Below are 21590 nucleotides of genomic sequence, written 5' to 3'. Positions count from 1 at the left end.
CTGGGCTGTGTTTGGTTATGGGGTCTCTTCCCTGGAGATATCCAAACGTTGCCTGGATGTGGGCCTGGTCCCCCTGCTCCAGATATCCCTGGTGGAGCAGGGGCTGGGCCACGTGGACCCAGAGAGCCCTGCCAGCCTCAACTGTTCTGGGGTTCTGTGTGACTCTGTATTGCTGAAGTGGGGCAGACACAGTAGATGCTGCCAGCAAAGGCTGTGCTGCCATCAGAAGAGTTGGTGTGGAGTCGTGTGGGCAGTGGGTGCTGTGTGGGAGAATGCAGAAAAGAACTCTGCACACACATTGCTGAACTGAGCCACTCTGCCGTCAGCTGCATTCATCCCAGCATCTGATGTGCAGAGAGCTCTACTAGCAGATGTAACTCCAAGGACTATAATTTTTTTGTTTGATATTTCCTCCAAAATAGGGCTTATGGCTGCAGTATCTTATTACCTGCTGTGTTCTCTCCCCTCCTGTTTGCTGCCCAGCACAGCTGCCTGCTGTCCATAACGTGGCCAGAGGGGCAGAGCAAGCAGTGCCAGAACAGGGGCAAAAAGACAGAAGAGGAAGTAAAGGGACAGTGAGAGGCAGAGGGACAGGTAGAGGAGAGGGGCAGGTGCTTGGGGAGAAGTGGCAGTGTGCTGGAACAGAGCTCCAGAACTACACGGCAGTAACAGGGCTGTTATTGCAGTTAGTGTTTGCATTGGGAAATGCAGGATGGCACTTTATGGCTGTAGGAAAACCAGCCCTGCCCCAGAGATAGCTGTACAGAACCTGTTTCTCTTCCCAACAGCTCTAAAAACAATGAACCATATATACACTGTAACAACCTTTTATAGCTGTCTTTGAAATTTCCCAACAAGAGATAATCTTTTAAAAGTGAATGAGGCATGTCAGTACCAAAGGAAAATATATGGATGTTAAAAGAGAAACCCTAAATCATCTTCTGATGTTTTAAGACCATTGCTACTGGTTTCAATGTAAAACACAGCCCAGGGACTGGCTGCTGGAGATCGCTGTCGCTGCCCCTGCTCAGCCCTTCGGTCTTTGTTCTGCCCGCTGAACTTCGTAATCCTGAGGAGATAAATGTACAGCCTGCATCTGCTCTGGGGAGACTGCTAGAGGAGAGACACCAAACAATTAAATAGAACCTTAGATATATGCAATCATTTTAATGTAGTCCTTTGATATCGTATTAAGTTCTTCCCAAACAGACTGCACATAGAGCCTGGCCCAGGAGCAGTGTGAGCCCACACGCACCCTGACAGTGTGTTTCTGCAAGCAGAGTGATCCCAGCCCCACTGTGTGCTCGGGGCTGAGAGCTGGGGATGTAAGAGTCCTGGGGACAGGAACTCAGAGAACAATGAGGGAACAGCAGCTCGGAGGAAGTAACCTATTGGGAGAGGGGGAATGCATTGGGAATAGAAAAATCAGTCTAATGGGAAGAGCTGTGCTACTGGGGAGATGCCTGCAGAGCTGGGGCAAGGGATGCCCACGGAGCTCTGGGAGGACTAGGGTGCTGGGAGGATGGGGGGCAAAGGCCGCCAGCATTGAGTGTTTCAGGGGTGCAATGACCCAGCAATACCCCAAATCTGGGGTGTGAAGAGGAAGGGAGCTGATGGCCTTTAAATTCACTTTAACAAGGGCCGCTGTCCTCCAGCCAGCAAGGCAGTATTTCTGGCTTGCAGGGACTATTTTTTCCCTCCCCATCTTGTTGGACAGGAGCAGATGCAGAGTCAGCCCGTGCCCACCGCGGGACATTCGGCTGAACATAAAGCTGCCTCAGGGTGGGAGCTAACCTGACTGCCCAGTTGGGGCAGAGTGGATCTGAACAAGGGGCGTGGGGCCATCTGTAGGGTGGCAGACAGAGGAATCGAGCACCATGAATGGCAACGCAACATTTACAGCCCCAGTGGCCCAATTGCAGCCAAGCATTGATGGGTTTGACTCCATTCACGGGGTTCTCTGCTGCAGGACCTGGGAGGGATAGGGGTGAGGACACTCCATGGGCATCCGCTCCCCTCGGGTCTGCTTTGCGTCTGGGGGACCTGTCCCCAGCAGGGAGCCCGCTGCAGATCCCTGACATGGCGGAGCTCGGGAGCAGAGCCCACCCTTGCAGGGAGGGTATCCCGCCCTGGGTCACAGCTCACTAGGGATGGTTTCTCCTAGTTGTCCTCACCTGGATCAGAGTCTGGGCGAGGAGTAGGGCAGGACAGGTGTCCTCAGCCTGGGAAAGAACAGCGCCTGGAACTCTGAGCTCCGGCGGACACAGTAAGGTCACCGCCCCCGAGGGAAGGAGGGAGCGGGAGGTCACACGGCCGGGGCGGAGGGGGACGCAGCGGACGCTCCCGCAGGGTGCGAGGGTCCCCGGGAAGCTGCAGGCCCCGTGCCGGGCTCCGCGAGCCCTGAGCCCCCCGGTCCGTGCAGGCCGAGCCCCGGGCGGGGGGCGGCGTTCACACCGCTCTGTTTGCTCGCGGGCGGCCCGCAGTGAATCGTCTTCTGCGGGATAAAGTCCCTGTCTGCGCGGGTGAATTGCCCGTGGCCAAAGTCTAATGGCAGGGGACCGTCTCCTGCAATCGCCACGACGGGATGACTTTTACAATACGTGGGCTGATCGCAAATAAGTTACTAATAAGCCGCTTTGGTGTAAGAACGGCTTTATGCATTATTTCCTCAGATCTGTTTATTTGCGAAGATTTCTTTCTTTCTTTCTCTTCTTTTTTAGAAAAAAATAAAAGCATTTCGTTCGGGAAAATAATGAAAGTACAGAAGTTAATATTTAGACATTCGTAGTATTAAGTAATAGAGCTATAAACTCTGAAATCCGGCACTTTCATTTTACTTAACAATAGATAACACAAAAGCAACAGCGAAACGGCCAAACAAAAGCGATCACCAAAATTGTTGTGACAGTACAATGACCCGACGGGGAAATTTATTCAATATGCTTCGCCATTGCATCGACACAGCGGGGAAAAAAAAAGCCCAAATGCTCCGAGAATAATACAACCAGGCAGGAGGTATTTGGGGAAGAAATTAAAAAAAAAAAAAAGAAAAAAAGAAAAAAAAAAAAGAAAAAAAAAGGGAATGGGGGGGATTTATTTGGAAATACATTTTTAAGAGATACTTCACCTCCCAGATCCGTTATCAATGTGCATCGGACAGACGATACGAAACGAAACGAACAAACTAAAACCACGTTCTGTACAGAGCTCTAAAATGAGCCGCGATATCTACAGGAGCGGCGCGGCCGAGAGGGGCCCGATCCTGCAGCCCCCCCAACCCCACCTCGGGGCGGCTCTGGCGGACGCGCGGTGCCAACGAGCCTCCCCGGGGCCCCGCGCACGGCCGCGGCTCCGCAACGCAGCGCTCAGCTGCGGCTCCGCGCCGCTCAGAAGTCCTGCCGCGGGGTGTGCGTCAGGCTGTGCCGCCGTAGATCACAGTTTCGCCTGAACACTTTGCCGCACCGCTCACAGTTGTAGGGCTTGATGTCTGTATGGGTAAGAAGGTGAGTTTTCAGGTTACTTCTCTGATTAAAGGTTCTTCCACATGTGGGGCATTTGTGTGGAGATTCCTGTTCAGATTTGAAGCAAGCAAAGGATTAATCCTTTACAAACTACCTGACTTCGCGCAGCACTGCGCTTCTCGCTATCACACAACGCACGGCTGAAACGTCGGGAACGGATCCCGGCCCCGCGCCGCACCGCGCTCCCGACAACGAAACCCGCCCCGACGCCGCGGCCGCCCGAAGCGCGGCTCCGTCCCCCTCCCGCCCGGCTCTCGCACAGCCCCTTCCCCGTCCCCGAGGCAGCGCCGGGCCAGAGGCGCCGCGCGGAGCAGGGCGGGCGGCGCGGGGCTCACCTGCATGTGCAGCGTTTTGTGGACCGCCAGGGTCCTGGACTGGCAGAAGCCCTTCCCGCACTCCTGGCACTTGAAGGGTTTCTCTTTGGAATGGATGTACCTGCAAGGCAAGCGCGGGCTGAGCGCCGGGCCGTGCTCCCCGACCCTTCTCTCCCGCCCGACGTGCGGCACCCGCGGCACCCGCACGCCGCCCCGCTTCCCCACCCGAGGCCGCGCTGAGCCGCGAGGCCGGCGGGAGCCCGCCCTGCTCGCCCGCGGGGCTCCCGCACGATCCGCCTCGGGGCTCTGAGGAGGACCGGGGCTCCCGACCGCCTCTCCCCGGGGGCCGCGGGGCTCCGAGGAGAAGCGGGGCTCCCGCCCGCCCAGCTCTGAGCGGAGCGGAGGCTCCCGCCGCCCGCCCCGCGGGGCTCCGAGCGCAGCCGCCCCCTCCGACCCCTGCCCGCCCGCTCGCCCACCCACCGGTGGTCCCGCAGGTGGTCCTGCCGCCGGAACGCTTTGTGGCAGATGTCGCAGGTGTAGGGCCGCTCGTCCGTGTGGGTCCGCTCGTGGATGAGCAGGTTGTAGGACTTGGTGAAGTGGCGGCCGCAGAACTTGCAGATGAACTCCTTTTTCGTCTTGGAGGGCAGGCGGCCCCGCGACGGCTTCCTGTCCGGGGACAGCTTGCTGAGCCCCGAGAGGGGCGACGGCAGTCCGGGGCCCAGCTTGCCCAGCTCCCCCGCCTTCGGGGGGTCCTCCTGCGTGGCGGCCGCCGCCAGGTTGGCGAAGTCGAAGCGGGGCCGCTCCTTGTGCAGCGCCGGGAGGACGTGGGCCGCGGCGCCCTGCTTGGGGTGGAAGAGGTGCGCGGCGAAGGGCAGCGCGGGGAAGGGGAAGCGCGAGTCCACCAGGCCCTGCGCGGCAGCCATCTCCGTGAGGGCGGAGCGGGCGATCTCGTGCACGCCGGGGTAGCCCAACGTCCAGTGGTTCATGTGCATGGTTTGCACGGCGCTCAGCCCGTACAGCCCCTGCAGCTGGTCCACGGCCGCGGGGAAGGTGTTGACGGCCTGGAGGAAGGAGTAGTTGGTGAGCTGCAGGGACGGGTGCAGCGGGATGGGCGCCGGTAGCGCCTTGCTGCCCATCGTGGCGGGGCTCCGCGGGGCCGTCGGCGCGGGGCGAGGTCCTGAGGGAGAGCAGAGAGCGGGACAGCGTCAGCGCGGGCAGCGCGAAACGAAAGCGGGAGGGAAAGAGAGAAAAACGAAAAGATCGCCCCCAGGGACGCCCCTTCCCTCCAGACAAAATAAAAATAACCCCCCCCCCCCTTTTTTTTTTTTTTTCCTTTTAAATCCTAAAACCTTCGGGCAAAACAATTTGAAAATAAATAAACCCTTCAGGTGCGTGCAGAAGCGCGCGCGGATCGTGCGACGCGCGACGGGACCGCTCCGCTCCCCGCGGTCACAGCGCGCTGCCCCGCTCCGCGCTGCCCCGGCCCCGCCGCAGCCCCAGGGCCGACCCAGGCGCGGGGCGGGGGGCGGCGGGCGCTGCTCCCCGCGCGGTGCTTATTTTTCTTCCCTCGGCGCCGGGTCATTTGTCAAGATAATCGAGGGGGAGAAAAGCAGCTCCTGCCCAACACGCACGCACACCTCCCACCCCCGCCCTTCCCCCCCGCCCCCCCACCTCCCGCCCGCGGGTCCTAAATAAATCCACTTTGCGCTCAGATCCCTTCCAGATGGCCGCGGCCGCCCCACACAGCCCGGCCCGAGGCCTCTCGGCAGCCCCGCGGCGGGCAACGCGCTCAGCCCTCGGGCGGCCCCAGTGGGGTCCGGGGCCGTGCGTACGGAGGGGCTCCTGTCCGCGGCGGCAGCCCCGAGGCGGGGAGCGGAAAGCAGTGACAGGGCCTGTGTGCGGCGGAGCCGAGAGCTCCTCCTGGGAGCCGGGCGGAGGGCAAAGCGTGGCTTCCGAAAATAAAACGTAAAAAATCGTTATAAAAATCACTATTAAAAAAATTATTAAAATAATTATTTTTAAAAAGTACAAAAATAATTATAAAGAACAAAAGCAAGATTTAAAAACATAAAAACAGCCCTCAGACTCAGCAGCACGTACAGGAAGCGCTCCCAGCGCGCAGCCCGACCCCGCGCACGCACGGCCGGGAAGCGATGTCTCTCAGTCGCCGCTCTGTCACTTCTCTGTCCCTTCTCTGTCCTGACTGCCCCCGCCGGCCCCGAGCACTCCGCTCCCCGCTCCGTTTTCGTTCCCTTCGTTCCGAAGGGAACGGTTCGACGCTGCCGCCCGGCTCCCATATCGCTCGCTCCCGTATCGGGACCGCGGGCTGTGGTATAGGTACGGCCGCTCTTCAGAGCCGCTCCGTTTTTCTTTTTTCTTTTCTTTTCTTTTTTTCTTTCTTTTTTTTTTTTTTTTTTTTGGAAGAGTTGTTATAAACTGAATTCATTTTTAAGGATGTCTTTTTAAAGATGTCTTTCAGAGATATCTCAGCATTGGCTCTTATTCTGAATCTGCCGCACAACTCAACGCGGAGCGGGGAAAATCCCTCCCGGCTGCGGCGGCCCCCAGGGCCGAAGCGAAATCTCAGGGGCCGCGGTCCGGGGCCGGGACCCGGCTCAGGCACAGCGCTGCCGGGGGGGTCCGGCCCGGTGCCCCTCGGCCCCGCGCGTTGGGTGCCGAGGGTCGGAGCCCGCCGCCGGTCCGCAGCACTTCCAGCCCCTTTCCCAAAATTTTCGATCTGCACCCGTCGCCTGAGCCACGGTACTCACGCCACTGTTTATCCTCGGAAGGATCTTTATTAAACCCGATCGAAACGGCCCGCAAACGGGATTTTGAGGTTACTTTCAAAGAGGCGAGGGGGGAAAAGCCAACCTCAAACGGATGTTCCTTAAACCTTGGCACTTCCTTTTCCCTTTCCCGCACGGCGCGCACCGGCCGAGTCCCGCCGCCCCACGCCCGCTCCCCACCTGCCCGCACGGCCCTTCCGACCGGATCCCTTCAGACCCGGATCCCACTCCCCGCCTCCACCCCCAGATCGCGGCCCTCCACCGCCGGGCTCAGCGCGGACCCGGAGACGCCCCGTGGAAAACTCACGGGCAAAGCCCTCCTCGGGCTCTGCGGGACCCGGGGACGGAAGGAGGAGACCCCGCGCTGAGCCGCGAACTGAAAGCGACCCCGCGCCGACGGGCAGCGCTCACGTACCGCAGCGGGCAGCTCCTGCCGGGCCTCCGGCACCTTCACGGGGACATTAGATCCACAGCGGGGCCGCTCGGCGGGCCCGGGGCATGGCGGGGAGGGCCGGGAAGGGCCGGGCCGGGCCGGGCAGGGCAAAACGGGGGGGGCTGTGGCCACGGCGCTCCCGGGGCGCCGGGCGCTGACGGCCGCCTCCCGCCCGCAGCCGGCTGCTGCCTTCGAGCCCGGCGAGGCTCGGCGCGCTCTGAGCCGCCCCCTGCCCGGTCCATCACATTTACAGCGCTGAGTGGTGGGGAGAGCTGTCCCCGCCCGCCCGCCACAGGCCCACCCCGCGGCGCGCCCCGACGGCCCGCCCCCGGCCCGCCCCGCCGCGCCGGCCTCGCTGTTTACTTGTGTTTGGGTAGCAACTGGGCTTTAAAGGGGCAGCTCGTCCCCCCCAGCCCCCCGCGTTACCTGAGGTGACATTTCCCCCCCGCGGCCTCCTCCGCTCCCCGCCGCCCCGCTCCCCGCGCCGTGCCCCGTGGCGCGGACCCCCAACCTGCCCCCGCCGTGCCCCTCGCAGCCCGGAGCGGGCACCGAGGCGGAGGAGAAAAGCCCCCAAAGACCCGAGCGCGGATCCCCGGGAGCAGCCGCGCCCTCAGGTAACGCTCCCTCCCGAAGGCCCGAGGTCCGTACATCGGGGTCACCCCACGGCCCCCCCTTCCAGTCTCAGCTCCGCTTTTTAACAGACATTCAACAGCCGAAAGACGCGTTCGGCGCGGAGATACCGGGCCGCGCCGTGCCCCGCATCCAGCCCGCACCCAGGCAGGCAGAGGGCTGCGGGGGTCGGGGTCACTGCGGGAAATTCGCCGCTGAACGGGGCCTCCCCGCCGCCCCGCGCGTTACGGGACGAGGAGCGTTGCGTTCGTTGTCCCCGACAGCGGCGGTGCGCGGGTTTCGGCCGAGTTTTTAGCAATAACGTGATCTCGGTCTGTGCGCTGCTTCCATCCCCAACGGGGGAAATTCGTGATGTGTTGTGGGGGGAGAAAAGAGAAAGTCTCTGAGAGGTATGGAAAGCTGTACGGAAGAATGGTCAGGCGAACAGCTCCGAGAATGTCTCTAGGTGCTGTGTGTGGCGCTGAATTCACCGCGCAGAAGTGAAGGGGACACCCGCGACGGCCGCGCTGGGAACTTTTTCTTATTTCACCGCAAAAACGGGAACCATATGGGGGAACGAAGCCGGCGGCGGCGGCTTTGGACGCGTCCCCGCGGAGTGACGGCCGCTCGGGCCGGGATTCGTTCCCATTCCTACAGAACCACCGCGAAAACGCGCAGCTGCTGCCCCGCTGCCCCGTAGCGATAGCACTTCGTGCTGTGGGCAGAGGGGCGACGCTCCAGGCCGGGGCTTGGGGAGAAGGACGATCCCCGGCGCCTGCTATGCCGGGCGGTCGAGCCGGAGTCGCTGTCACCGACACCCACTGTCGCGGGGTCCGCATGTCTCTTGGATCCCTTCCCGCGGCTCTTTAGGGCCGCTGCGGCGTGGGGACTTCGCGTTTTCAGCAATTTACAGCGCGTTTACAGCGAGTTCAAATGAGCCACGCTAGTTGGGAAAAAGCACAAAACACACAACGAACCTAAGCGAACCAAACCAACCAAACCGAACCTCCGAGAACGAAAAGCCCCAGAATAAACGGAATAGCAGAGGAGAACGAGGCGGCTCAGAGAGACCGCCCGGGCCGCATCTCGTCGGGCCGCTGCCGGCCCGGGACAGGCACCGAGCGCGGGGTCACACGCCGCCCCGAGAGCTCTCCGGCTCCGTACAGCCCCAGCCTGGGACGCGGCGGCCGCGGGCTGCAGATGCGGGGCCGGGCACCTCCCAGCCACCGGAGTCCGAGGGGACCCGCGGCTCCCGGCAGCGGAGAGGCACCATCGGGGCCGCTCCACCGGGGTCTGGTTGCGTCCGCAGGTGCTCGAGAGAGTCGAACGTCGAGGATGCCTGCAACCACCGCCTCGCCGCCCCGCGCCCACCCGGGCGGCCTCTCCCGCCCCGCGCCTTCCCCCGTCCGGAGCTCGGGACCAGCCCCGACGGCAGCGTGGCTTGCGGGGGCCGCCCCGAGCTCCGCGCCCGGCGGCGGCCCGCGGTGCTGCAGCTCCCCCTGGAGGTACCGAGCAATACGGAACCCCAGCGCAGGGTTCCACGCAAGGCAGCACGGAGCGGCGCGGTGCTCTCCCCGCGGCGAGGAACGGATTAACCGTTGCCGTCGTTCAGATTAACATGCAATGATTCCTCTGGCAGCGTAACCACGGGGCAAAGCTTCACCGCTCCCCGCGGTCCGGGTGTTGCGGGCACCTTCGCCCCCGCCCCAGGTGCTGCCCCGCAGCTTCCCGGCACCGTGCGGAGCCGCCGGGGGCTGCCCCAGGGCTGCAGTGGGGCGGGCGGAACGGTGCGGCGGGGTCGGTCCCCTCTTACGGGAGGGACTGCCCCGATAGTCCGCCCGGTGCCTGCAGGTTCTCGGGCTGCGCGCCGTGGGCTTCTTTATTACTATTATTACTTTATTTTTTATTTAAAATATTTATGTATTTTAAAGAAAAAGTGACCGTCCGCTGATCTGCCATCCGATTCCGCTGGCGCCTCTCGGTGTCTCAGCCGTCCTCTACTTCATTCCGATTGATTTTTGTTGTTATTTTTAACAGCCCGCTCACGGCGAGAGGGTTTCACGACCGCCCGTAGAGGCAGGAGCTTAGGAGCTCCGCCGGCTTCCGCAGCACCTGCTCGGCATCACCCGTCCCAGCCCCGCACAACATCGCCGCGATTCATCGCGGAGGCAATCCCGCACACTGAGGGGACAGCGGGCTGCAGCCCGACGGGACCTCACGGATTGCAGAGCCCCGGGCGGGTCCGTGCCCTTCGCTGCTGGGAATGAGGAGCTGGGCACCGGGTGAAGTTCGGCAGCTGGCCGCGGCTGGGGGGCTCGTGAGGCTGGCAACCTCAGAGCCAAGTGTTAGTGGGAGAAATCTGAAGGGAATGCTGCACAGAAACCATACATTGGTTTAAGAAATGCCGATGTGCATTTGTTCTCCTGCCTCGTAACTCACTTAGGATATGAGAACTCCTATGCAAGCTGAGAATAGGGCCCGTGCATCTTGTTCTGTCGCTTACATCAAATAACTTTGCATCCTTCTGAGGACTTTTTGTAGCCGAGTGAACTGCTCAGTTTGTACAGAGAGGGTTAGTGCTGCGGGGTGAAGGTCAGCAAACAACAGCAAAGCCCAGAAGGGTATTTGCAGTTTTGAGTGAGCAGAATACATATGGTCACTAATACAGCTGTGGGCTGAGCACTGATTTGTTTATGCTAGCACGATGCTCTGAAACCAAGGCTGTTCTGTTCAGCTCTTGTGTGCTGTAATCCCCTTTACCCACCCTCCACATGTGTGTTTCCTGCTTTCAGCATGCATTCTCCATGTCTAAACTGCATCAAACTCTGTTATAAACCAGGGCAATACAGAGCGCTTCAGGGGTTTTCAAAGTATTGCAACCACGGTGCAAGCATATGCAAATCATCACATACAGCTGTGCACAATGCATGTATTAATCCCTGCATGCTCTCTCAATTGTTTGTGGCACCAGATTTGAAGAAAAACACAATAATGGATATTCTGAATAAGCCCCAATTGTTCCTGGGCATACTCATCCCTGGGATGCCCAGACAGACCTTGCTGATTGAACACTGCATTTCTGAGCAAAATTGGGGTCTTCTAAAGAAGGGACTGAAGGTTCTCAAACACAAGGAAATTGAGGGAAAATGCACCATAGTGGCATTGAATGCTCTGCAAGAAGGCATGTATCTATGGGATATGATCCAGAGAAGTACTTCAGTGTATGCTTGAGCTCATCACTACCCAAACAGGCACTGTGCTGCCCAAGCAAGTGCCCCACCTTCTCCATATGCTGACGTCACACACTCAGCGTGTGTTTTACCACTGTTTTTAAAGATCTTCTGAATCGAGGCCATTACTGTTAGAATGTCTCATGAACAGTAGTTTATTAAAAAACACAACACAGAAACAAGAGCAGCTACTGCTCCAAGCAAGGTTGTCTTCAGCTGGTGGCCCTTGGCTGTCCCACTGCCACCTTTTAGCAGCCCAGCAGCTGGGAGGACACTGCTCCAACCCAAGCTTGGGGTTGTGATTGCAGTGTGCCTTGGGGGGCTTTCAGAGCAGTTTGGATCTACAGTGTAGCAAGGGAAAAAGAGAAATTTTTCCATGATCTCCAAGGGAATTCTGTCTGAACTCTCCATGGCCACTGTGGAGAAGGACAAGAGCATGACCCCACTTCAGAGGAGAAAGGTTGTATGGTCAGAGAAGGACTGGGAAGGGAATGGGGATGGAAGACAGAGCAGGCAGAGAGCAGAAGAATCCAGAGTGAATCCGAGCAGAGAGCGGGCAGTGGGCTTCTCCCTCCTCTACTCACAAACATTGCATTCTCCTCCTATGGTGACTGATCCTTGGTTAGAGGACAGCATCCAGCTCACTCTTCTTAGTTTCCTTCACAAATCTCTCAAAAGTAACTGAAGGACCCACACAGGCTGGAAAAGTGGGGGATGGAAGCTGATGGAAAGGTGTTTCCCGTTCCCCCTGTGAAGGCAGCACGGTATGCCCAGTAAAGGCTACTGCTGACTGCTGCAGCTCTGCGCTGTTTGCACTGCCTGCTCCATTCGTTTGACCTGCTCACCCTCCATAGGATGGGGAAGCCTATTAGTGGGTTATATCGCTTGTCCAAACACCCCTCTGGGAACGGTTTCCAAGAAAAATACAAAGCTCATTCATTTCAACAGCAGAACTCATTTTAGCCGCAAGAGAAGTGCTGAAAGCCCAGGCCGTTGCACTGCAGCAGAACCAGAAGTGCCTCCAGGCTGCTATTTTGAGCTTCACAGATGGATGGAGAAGGGAAAAAGATACCTCAGCCTCACTGCGGACTTCCAAGTGCAGTATGAATTCCCCTTTTCCACTTCATTTGTCCTGATGATTGCTGGTTGTTCAAATGCAACCGGGGCCGTCTGAACCTCCCCGCTGTGCTTGTCTGGAGGCTGCCCACATAGGTACAGCTGTGCCAGCTGTTGAGGAAGGCTGTATCTGCATGGAGGGGAGCAGTGGAGACCCTGGGACAAGGAATAATTTGGGGTGAGGGTCCCCGGCTGTGGGGGAAGCTGGTGTTCAAGGAGCCCGAGAGCTAATGACAGAAATCAAAGCTCACCGTAGTAAGTGGAAAAAGATTTTCTGAATCTCAGAAAGCCTCCACAGGAAGACTCTTGATGCCACCTGACAGGACTGTTGGACAAAAGAATCTCATGTAGAACCTGCAGTTGGAGAATTCTCCATGACTTTGGCCAGAGGGCTCTGCCTGACACGGCGCACAGTGAGAACTTCTGCTGGGAAGAAGAGGCAAGCAAATACGGCGTGGTGTGTTACCATCAGTGGGAGTTGTGGGGCCAAAGCAGCAGTGCTGGCACTGCCGGGATCTGCAGAGGAGACCTCTCAAAAGGTCACCAGCGGCTCAGCAGAGTAACCCTGACCTGTCTCCAGCCTCCAAGCAGACAGCTCTTGAGCAAATACAAACACAATTATTAAAGGACATTTCAACAACAGTAATAAAATAGAGTGAAACGAAGCCAAAACTGCAGGTCTGTTTTATTCAAAGCATAATATTTATAGATGACAGATACTGAAGGGAGTGCAATTGGTTTCAGGACCATCCCCATCCCTATACGTAGATAGTAGCAGCACACTTGAACGTGTCTGCCTTCTGAAACACAGCGAGATAGGAATTCTAGTCTTTCAGAAAGAGCTTTTTCATTCTTAGAGCAGTTACATGTGCCTGGTAAACAAGAATATTAGTAACAATTTACCGGTAGAATTACAGGTGGAGCCTGAAATGCTAAAAGGCTGTTCAAAGCATAGCTTAGGTCTGATCAAGTTCAGCATTAGTCTCATGTTATCTTTCTCCCCCCACAAGGGTTTCAAGAAGATATATAAAAGCAGAGTGGAGCCGATGTTTACTTTAGCAGCTAATGGTTCCTCAAATCTACCATAACTTCTAAGGAGCAGATAAAAGCAGCTGCAAGAGTGATCTAGAAGTAAACATCCAGAAGAAAACATAACTGCAATCAAAGTTCCAGCTGTTCTCTTCCCAATTCTTATCAGGATTCTTTTAAATCAGACATTTTGAAGTCATAGGCTTACTTCCAACAGCTTCTGCCCGTACACACACATATATATATGTAAGTCCCTTGAAATATTACAGAAGTTCTGTTTCACATCAAAATAGTGTACATTGTCACTGAAATTATTAATTTTCTTCTCTTCATCCCCCATGTTCTCTCTGGGCCCCTCTTTTGCATCTGGCATGTGTACTGATACTCGAGATGACAAATACTGATAACTGTGAAGCTGCAGTGTTGCATACTTCCACAGCACGCGGCTCAGCCAATGCTAGGCATTGATTTATGTGCTGTACTCTGTTCCACAGCACAAGGGTTTTTTTTTTTTCCCAGTTCCATACCTTTAATCCTCGCCACCTTCAACCTAGCGTGTGTCAAATTTCCATCTTATTGTTGCAGCTGTGGTTTCTTAAAACTAAAGTACGTTTCTCGAAGGCAGTGGCACATTCTTATGTTTAATCACAGATTTAAATGCTCAATTGCTCAAAGAATGCCTGGGCTCATTAAAACGTGATGGTAGTTAGAAGGTTTATTCTTTTTCCCCCTATTAAATGGTTTATAGCAGGTTTTAAAAAACAAATTAGGGATGTTCGGACGACTCTTTATTCAATCCAAATCTGTAGAAAGTGTAGTAATGTAGGGAGAGGTAGAGACCTTAAGCTCAGGCTTCTCATCAGCAAAGAGGTTGTTTACACAGGACAGAAGAAAGCTCTCCTTCACATAAAAAGTCTTCCATGGGTGTATAGATGAATGGACACAAATTCTGCCATCTAGGTACCATGGTACCATTACTTAGGGTGACTCCATGACCCACAGAACAGGATCGCCTGAGAAGCTGGCATTGCTCAGGGATCTACATGTTTAAAAGGAGCTGCAAAAGTGAGGGATTTCGGTTGTGATCTTCACTGCTTGAAGAGAATACCCAGATTTCCTGTGCTCTCCTATGGAAAAAGAAGCAGAGGCTGGATGCTATAAATATTCCTCCAAGAACTTGGAGTGAGCGTTCCATGCTACTATCACATCTGCTCAGGGCAGCTGCCTGTCCGTGCAATGGCTCTTCCTGCAGGTGAGCTGCTCGAGAATTCCCTGCCTGCATGTCAGCCATTTCAGCCCAAGGTCTGGCACGGCAACTTAAGTCCACTTTTATCATCCTTAAAAGCGAAGAAATCAGTGTTCTCCACCAGAGCAGCTGAGATACGTCCTATTCCAGGAAAAGGCCAAGAAAATAGCCGAGAGCAGTAAGAACTTAAACCACTGCAAAAAATCTGCCAGAGGACATCTGTCAAAGCCCAAAGAGTTCCAGTTATGTATGATTTCATTTGATCCCAGAGGCTAAATAATGTACAGGAAAGATTTAATAATGTTATGCAGATTATGTGTGGAAATGTAAAGAGGAACCAGATACAATGCCAGTTTAAAAAATGTTAATGTGTTCATAGCACTGTTATTGCCACAGAGTCAGAAAACACAGCTTGAGCAATAGGCTATGATAATAAAATTTAAAAATTGGAATTGCTGGAATATTTACTCAGGTGAGACTATTTGATTTAAAAAAAAAAAAAAAAAAAAAAAAAGATGACTTAATATTTTCTCTCTGCCAGGAAAGTCTGTGGAGAGAGCCCCATTACTGTTACCACATCAGTTCCATTTCCATGTGAAACCTTGATAGTGAAAACATGGTAACCAAAGATCATGGTACACCAGTATTTCCAAAGGAGATGTTAGCTATTAAAAGAACAAAAAATGAATGGCCCTCAGCTATATGTGCTTGCAAGCTCAAGTTATGGCTCCTGACTGAACTGCAGGTGTGGTCCCTTTTGCCACACCACTTCCAGAAGCAGGAATTTCTGACAGAGACGGGGAATGAATGCTAACTGCCACCACAAGGCTTGCCAAAGGGCATCTGTAATGTCCTCTACTGCCAAAATGCTCCTGTGCCATGTGACAGCATTTAAATACCAGCAAAGAAGGGATTATGAAACAGAACTCATTGCCAGAATGGCTACAGGCTTTATCATTATACAACAACCTGAAAGCAGAAGAAAATGGATCCTATCTGATGACACCTGAAAATTTAATACAGCTTCTCACAAGGAAACAAGTGCAATGCTTCTTAGGTTTCCTGAGGCTGGCACTTGTGGTGGTCCTTCTTTGACTCATGCTTTTATCTCCCTTGAGATAAAAGTGGTTGTAGTTTTAGCAGATAAAAACTTACCAGTTTTTCTTCCAGTGGAAGGATCTGAAACTTTTCCTTCCAAGGTTGGATCTTTATTTGAAGGGAATTCCAGCAGGTCTTTTCAATTTCTCATTTCCTCTTGCTATTTCTGCTCTCATCTGTTTTACAAATGGCCACCATAATATTAAGCTTATCTAATGGCCAGGCCTCCTGCTGGAAGACTGCCAGCTGCAGTCTGAAAATGAGTCATCTGAAAGCATTCAGAGGAGATGGCCATCACCTTCTCCCTGAACCTCAAACATAAAACTTCCCTGATAAGCACATACTCCAATGTCATGAAAAGCAAGAAGTTACTCTTAAATTCAGATGTCACTTCAAACAGCTTTCTTGCTGAACTGATTTCACTCTAAAAAGCTCTGTTTTTCAGTGTCTGGAAAAGATGCCACTTGCACATACATAAAGAAAAGCGCAGATGTCCCAGTGACAGCTTCACTGTGAGCCCAAGTTTAATTATACAGTTTCTTCTCCTCATTTTCATGGAATTATAGAACAACTTGGGTTGGAAGGGACCTTAAAGATCATCTAGTTTACTACACTGCTGTGGGCAGGGTTGTCAGCCACTAAATCAGGTTGCCCAGGCTTCCATCCAACCTGGATAATCCCAATCCATCCTCCAATTTTGTTCATTCTTTCTTTTCTCTGTTCACTGTGGCAAATTCCAGGCCACAGAATGGCTGAGTCTGGAAGGGATCTCTGGAAGACACCTGGTCCACTCCCTGGTCCATCTTCTCCCGGCTTTGACATTAGGGCAAAGCAAATAGAGCTCGGGCAGTGGCTGTCATCTTCTACAGACAGTGAGACCTGAAGACTTAGGAACAATTTCTGATGAGAAAGGTGGAAAGAGTGGGATGAATTGCTTTCCTTGGCAAGGGAAATTCTGTGAAAATGTTCCTGCATTTCATGTGCATATACACAGAAGACAAAATCTCCTGAATTTTGCTATGGACCTTGAAGAGACTTGGATTTTATTCAAAAGGAGGAACTCAGTAGGAGTGCTAGGTCTCCAACTTAGAAACTTGAGAGCGAGCCTAAAAAAACTGCCCAAGGTCTGTATAAGACTCTAAGGACGCAATGTGTAGCACGAAAAACTGATGCAAGAGCTAACCTGCTGAACCTTACAATAAAGAAAATCAGAAGTTTGCCATCATATCTTTTATTTGGATAACACCTGAGAGGAAGAGCCAAAAGCCACATCTTACAGAAGAACCAGCTCTGCAGGAATGAGGGACTGGGGGCTGTGTGCACAAATTCCTCACTCAAGCTTCTGCTTCCCAAAGAGAAGGGATTTTGACCTTGTGGAAGAGAGAAAGAACAGGCCCTAAGCTGGAAACTGAAGCATGAAGACACCTACGCAACAACAGAGAACCCCCTGGAGCACCTTTATTTTGGAAAGAGGGCTGACAACAGGAAGAGAAAAATCTGCTGGTCGCTGTGATATTTGCCCCAAGGCTGGTTCTTCCAGCACAGACACAGAGAGCTCCACAGGTCCTGTGCTGCCTAGCTCCCAGTCATCCTGCAGCCTTGGCCCTCTGGGGCCTGCTCCTCGCCCACTCGAAGACCGCCAAGGCAGCCAGCTTCAGCCACAGCCTTCCCTGCCGAGGGAGCAGGGGACAAGGGAAGGCAGGCCCAGTGAAACTTGAAGGATGTATTATGTTGCGCAAGGTAAGGCACCTTTCTGGAAAAGAAAATCTCATCCACTGAGTTTTATTAGATTAAACTTCATGTTAGTTTAGTTTCTTTATTTTAGAGTAAATAATAATTGATTTAGAAGGATGCTGTAGTTCAGTGTCTTCAGACAGTATCAACAGACCCAGCTCTAGAGGTGCCTGCTGCTGAGTGACAGCAGCTGTGGGTTTGCCCAGTACAGCCCTTAGCTGGCTCAACGAACCCCCTGAGGAACCCTGAGGCTCCTTCAGCCTCTGGCTTGCTGACAAGGCCTTGTGCTGATCATCTTGTTCTGCAACTGGGACAAACAAATGAAACAGAATTTCTGGAATCCATTGCTTTTCTTCAGGGTGTTATTTAAAAATTACACTGCGAGAGATTATTACTGCAGGCACAACACTTTAGAGCAGACTTCCTAGAAGCACAGCAAGTTTGGGGAAAACCCTTCAAACAATCCCCCTTACTGTAAGACACCTGTTCTCCTTAAAACACTTTTGTTTTTAGTGGAAGTCACCCCAGCTGAATTAAATTTGTTTCCCTTGGGCTCGCATTTTCTTTAGCCAACACAACAGCTGCACCATGTGGAGATGAGCCACAAGAAGTGTAACAACACATGTTTGTGATTGCTGTATCAGCTTTGGCAGATTTAAGTGCAGAGGTCTTTAGCTGCCTTCTATTAGAGAGCCAGCTTTACAATATATACAACATCTTGCAGAGTAGTAGCAATAATAGATGTAGTTTTATGTATTTCTTGTACATGCTGGTACAGTAAAACCAGAAAGGAACTGGCTATTACTTATGGCTATAAATATTGTCTTAAGCATAAACATTTTCTTTTTCATGCAAAAGTAGGCACAGAACCTAGAGGATGGGTAAAGCGTGATAAAATCCCCCGAGACCCCTCTGTGCTAGCTGTTTACTCATCTTGCAAGAGACACTCAACCAGTCACAATTTGTAGAAACCCTTTCATTTCAAAGCTGCGGTAAATTTAATCGCTCCAAGAAATTACTGAATTCCTGGAAAATAATACATAATCTTGGTTTAGTGTGCTTTTTTTTTTTTTTTTTTCCTTATTTCAAGAACAGGTGTCAAAAAGTGGTCTTGTAGAGCCTAATTTCATGTATTTTGGAGCATGCACAGCTTTGAAGTCTACTTTTGGAGCATTTAATTAAGAGCTGCCGAGTGTCATCCATCCATCAAAATGAGGTACGTGTTTTTGAAAGATCATTTTGAAAGTTCAAGATAAATGCTAATCGTAGAATACAGAATCAATCATTTGTGTTTATAATGTGGTGTTCCTGTTACTTTATGTGCAACCAGTGCTATGCATTTTTGGGTAGCCTTTTTAATTCAGTTATGTGATTTTAATCTTCCTATAAACTTTCTTTCTCAGAAGTACTCTACCATATAAAGAGCCAGCCCAACATTGCATAAGTGCCCCTGTCACTCTGAACAGCAATTTTTCCCATTGTCTAAAATTTCAGATTCTTATTATTCCATGATACGAAGACTGCACTGTTTTATCTTCTTGAACTGCATCATTTCTAATTGGATGAACTTATGACATATTATTAAGAGGTTATGTCTGATTTTGACCTTTCTTTCATCCTTCTGGGAGATGAATTGGGCTGAGGATGGAAACAGCAGGCAAGGAAAAGTTTGCGTTTTATACTCACACGCCCATGAATGAATGAGACAGGGTTCTCCTTTGAGAACTGATCTCCAAAGCAGCGTATTTGAAAGATGCTATTGATACTAATAGATTTTGGATCAGGTCCTAGAGATATTTTGCCTAGTCTGAGCTGTGTAAAGCAAGGATTTCTTATCTATAAATCTTACTGAAAGAAGACACAGCGCATACCAATACATGAAGTTGTGCTTTTTACTTGTTTTTTTTTTCTTGTTTTTTTTTTACTTGTTTTCTTGTTTTTTTTTACTTGTTTCGTTGTTTTTTTTACTTGTTTTCTTGTTTTTTTTACTTGTTTTCTTGTTTTTTTTTTACTTGTTTTTGTTTTTTTTTTCCCCCATTGTATTGCCTAGTATTCAAATTAGAACATTCGTTTTAAAATTAGCTTTAAGGAATTTAAAATGTGACTTGCTAATCTAGGAAGAACAGCTTAATGCTACCAGTGTAATGAATTAGATCATGGAACTAGAGAGGAGCTCAAGGATGAAGCAATAAAAGTGGCGTATTGTCCAGTTCAAGGTTACACAAAACATTAAATTCTCTCTTGTTTAGAAGACATTGAAATGTGATATATGAACACAAAAGAAGCAATGTCTTCAAATCTTAAAACGATTAGCAGCTTTGCTCTGTAGGGATTTAGGGGAGGAGACGGACTCCACCCTGAGGAAGATAAAAGGCCTCAGTTTTCTCAGCTGGAAGGAGTGATTCATTTTAGGTGGAAGTGGTATGCATCCGATATTCCTCATGTGGTAAATTAACTGTTTCCATTAGAAGGTTCCTAGCATATGGAATTGCTCTATTTTCTTCTGCTCTGCAGAGAAATTTATGCCACAAGAACAGTGCTTTTTTTTTTTTTTTTTTTTTTGCTAATTCCAGTCTGCCTGAAAATAGGCAGTGCTGATGGTTGTTGACAAACTCTTTTTGGCTACTCAGTAATTCCACCCATGTTTCATTGGTTCCCTGCTTTTTTTTTCAGAGAAGAAATAATGGGAAAAGCTTAGGTCTGAAACTTAATGTGAATCATAAGCACTCTAGATAGCAACTTGCTTTATGTTCTGCTGTGTTTTTGTAGTTTGACCTACGTAAACTCAGTCGTTTCAAGTTTTGTCTTCAGCAGAAAGTACACTTGCTGTGTGGCAATGGCATTTTAAGCCCTTGTCTTTAGCGGCCTGGCTGCTGTAAACCCTCCTGATACAGACTGAGCCTAATTAGTGGAGGCTCAAATCAGTGTACTACATAAAACATGTCCAACAAAACAGTATTATTTGTGATTTTGCTGTTTCTTTAGTACAGGGGCTGCTATGGGGAAAGCTTCCTGCTGTTTTTAAGAGCAGAATGGGAATGTAAGTGGAAATCCTAATCTTTTTCTTGTTCTAAATTTGTTCTTGTATTTCCATGGCATCTTGTAATCAGACCCGTCACTTCAGAGTCAATCATGAAATGGCAATGCTATTATGGCACTGAATGTTTTTTGTAGGGTATTAGAAATGTATTTGGATATTTTTTTCAGTGTCACTGTACATGTTATATGAGTAGCTTATTTGGACTTGAATTATGATCTTCCGATGTGTTTTGATTGGGAAACATCGGAACAAAGTAGGAAACAGAAATTTGGTGGTTTCTTGATTGTGAAGTCATAAGAATGAGTGATTCTTTCACGTACAGAACACCTGCCTTGCTGTAGCCATGGAACAAAGCTGGAGATGAACTGCAGAAATAAACAAGTAGGGTTTTCCTTAAAAAACAAACAGAACAACAACTGAAAACCCTACATCTAGAATAAAATACGGGCATTTTGTAACTTATGTTTTATAATAGTCAGTACTCACAGTGTGCTTCCCAGTAGTATTGGGTTCCCCTTTTTTGTTCCTTATTGCTTTGTACTTGCACTTTTTATGCTTCAAGCACTTCTGTGAAAGGCCCTCAACTGCAAGGACATTTTTCTTCTTTAAAGCTGAAAGAATGAGTCTTGTCAGCTTCTTGAAAAATGTTCTCCCCCAAAATAAAAAATATCCTGATCTTCTCTGAACTTCTGGGAAAGGCTTCCTTTGCGCCTTCTCCAAACTCTCTGTGCAGGAGCTATAAAGGAGGATGGGAGAAGCTGTAGCCTTCACAGTGAGGAAAGCCTTGAGTGCAAAGCTGCTCATGGTCAGACAGCTGAAGCTTGTACTTGTTCCATCAAGTAATGATGATTTCATTAGTCTTTAACTATTGATATCAGTCTCTGTCCTAATTCAGGCATCAAGCTATGCTAGTTAAGTGGCATTTATTCTGCAGATGATCGCCCCTATAAAGAATCACAGAATCATGGGGGGGGGGAACATTTTCATGAAGGTAGGAAACCAGAGTATTTTGGAGTATTAATTACTGCAGCAGCAGTAACTCTTTTACAAACCAAAAGGCATTTTCTTTTTCAAGTGGATGCTAATCCTTAGATCCCATGAGTACAATCAATGCAGCTGTAGTACACTCTGGGATATCTTTTGTGGTTAACTGTAAACAGCGACTCTGTATCCACTGCTTATTTTTAACATAGTCTACTATATTAAGAAAAATAGCAAATGTAAGTCTATACATAGCCTATATCTATACTAAGACTGTGAGCTGAACGGTCAGTCAACGGGAAAATCCTAGCCTAATCGACAACTGTCTGCAGGTCTAGTAAGGATATTTCAGATACTAATATAATACGTTATAAGTAGTGGGAAGAAATGCAGCAGTACAACTAATATTTCATTATTACAGATCTTAGGAACTTTGTGAATCACGCCGGTTTT

The 21590-nt window shown here is 51.2% G+C and overlaps 1 protein-coding gene across 3 annotated transcripts; it reads right to left on the bottom strand.

Annotated features, from left to right (window-relative positions):
• Positions 1-2767: 2767 nt before the first annotated feature.
• OSR2 (odd-skipped related transciption factor 2) lies at positions 2768-7315 on the bottom strand. 3 transcript variants are annotated; one of them, XM_085221471.1, is made up of 4 exons: positions 7037-7315; positions 4316-5012; positions 3857-3956; positions 2768-3487 (listed from the first exon to the last, which is right to left on the bottom strand). In XM_085221471.1, exons 2-4 carry the CDS (start codon positions 4969-4971, stop codon positions 3413-3415), a joined length of 831 nt encoding a protein of 276 aa, XP_085077597.1. In that variant the 5' UTR covers positions 4972-5012; positions 7037-7315; the 3' UTR covers positions 2768-3412. The 3 variants fall into 3 exon arrangements, with proteins under 3 accessions (XP_085077597.1, XP_085077595.1, XP_085077596.1); XM_085221469.1 differs by having other exon boundaries at positions 2768-3569; positions 7037-7314; XM_085221470.1 differs by lacking the exon at positions 7037-7315 and adding an exon at positions 5217-5466 and having other exon boundaries at positions 2768-3569.
• Positions 7316-21590: the final 14275 nt, after the last annotated feature.

This window comes from Meleagris gallopavo, chromosome 3 (assembly GCF_905368555.1).
Source record: "Meleagris gallopavo chromosome 3, MGAL_WU_HG_1.1, whole genome shotgun sequence".
In the NCBI taxonomy this organism is placed as follows: domain Eukaryota; kingdom Metazoa; phylum Chordata; class Aves; order Galliformes; family Phasianidae; genus Meleagris; species Meleagris gallopavo.
Note: the sequence above shows the minus strand (reverse complement) of the source record. Positions and strands in the feature narration are given on the sequence as shown.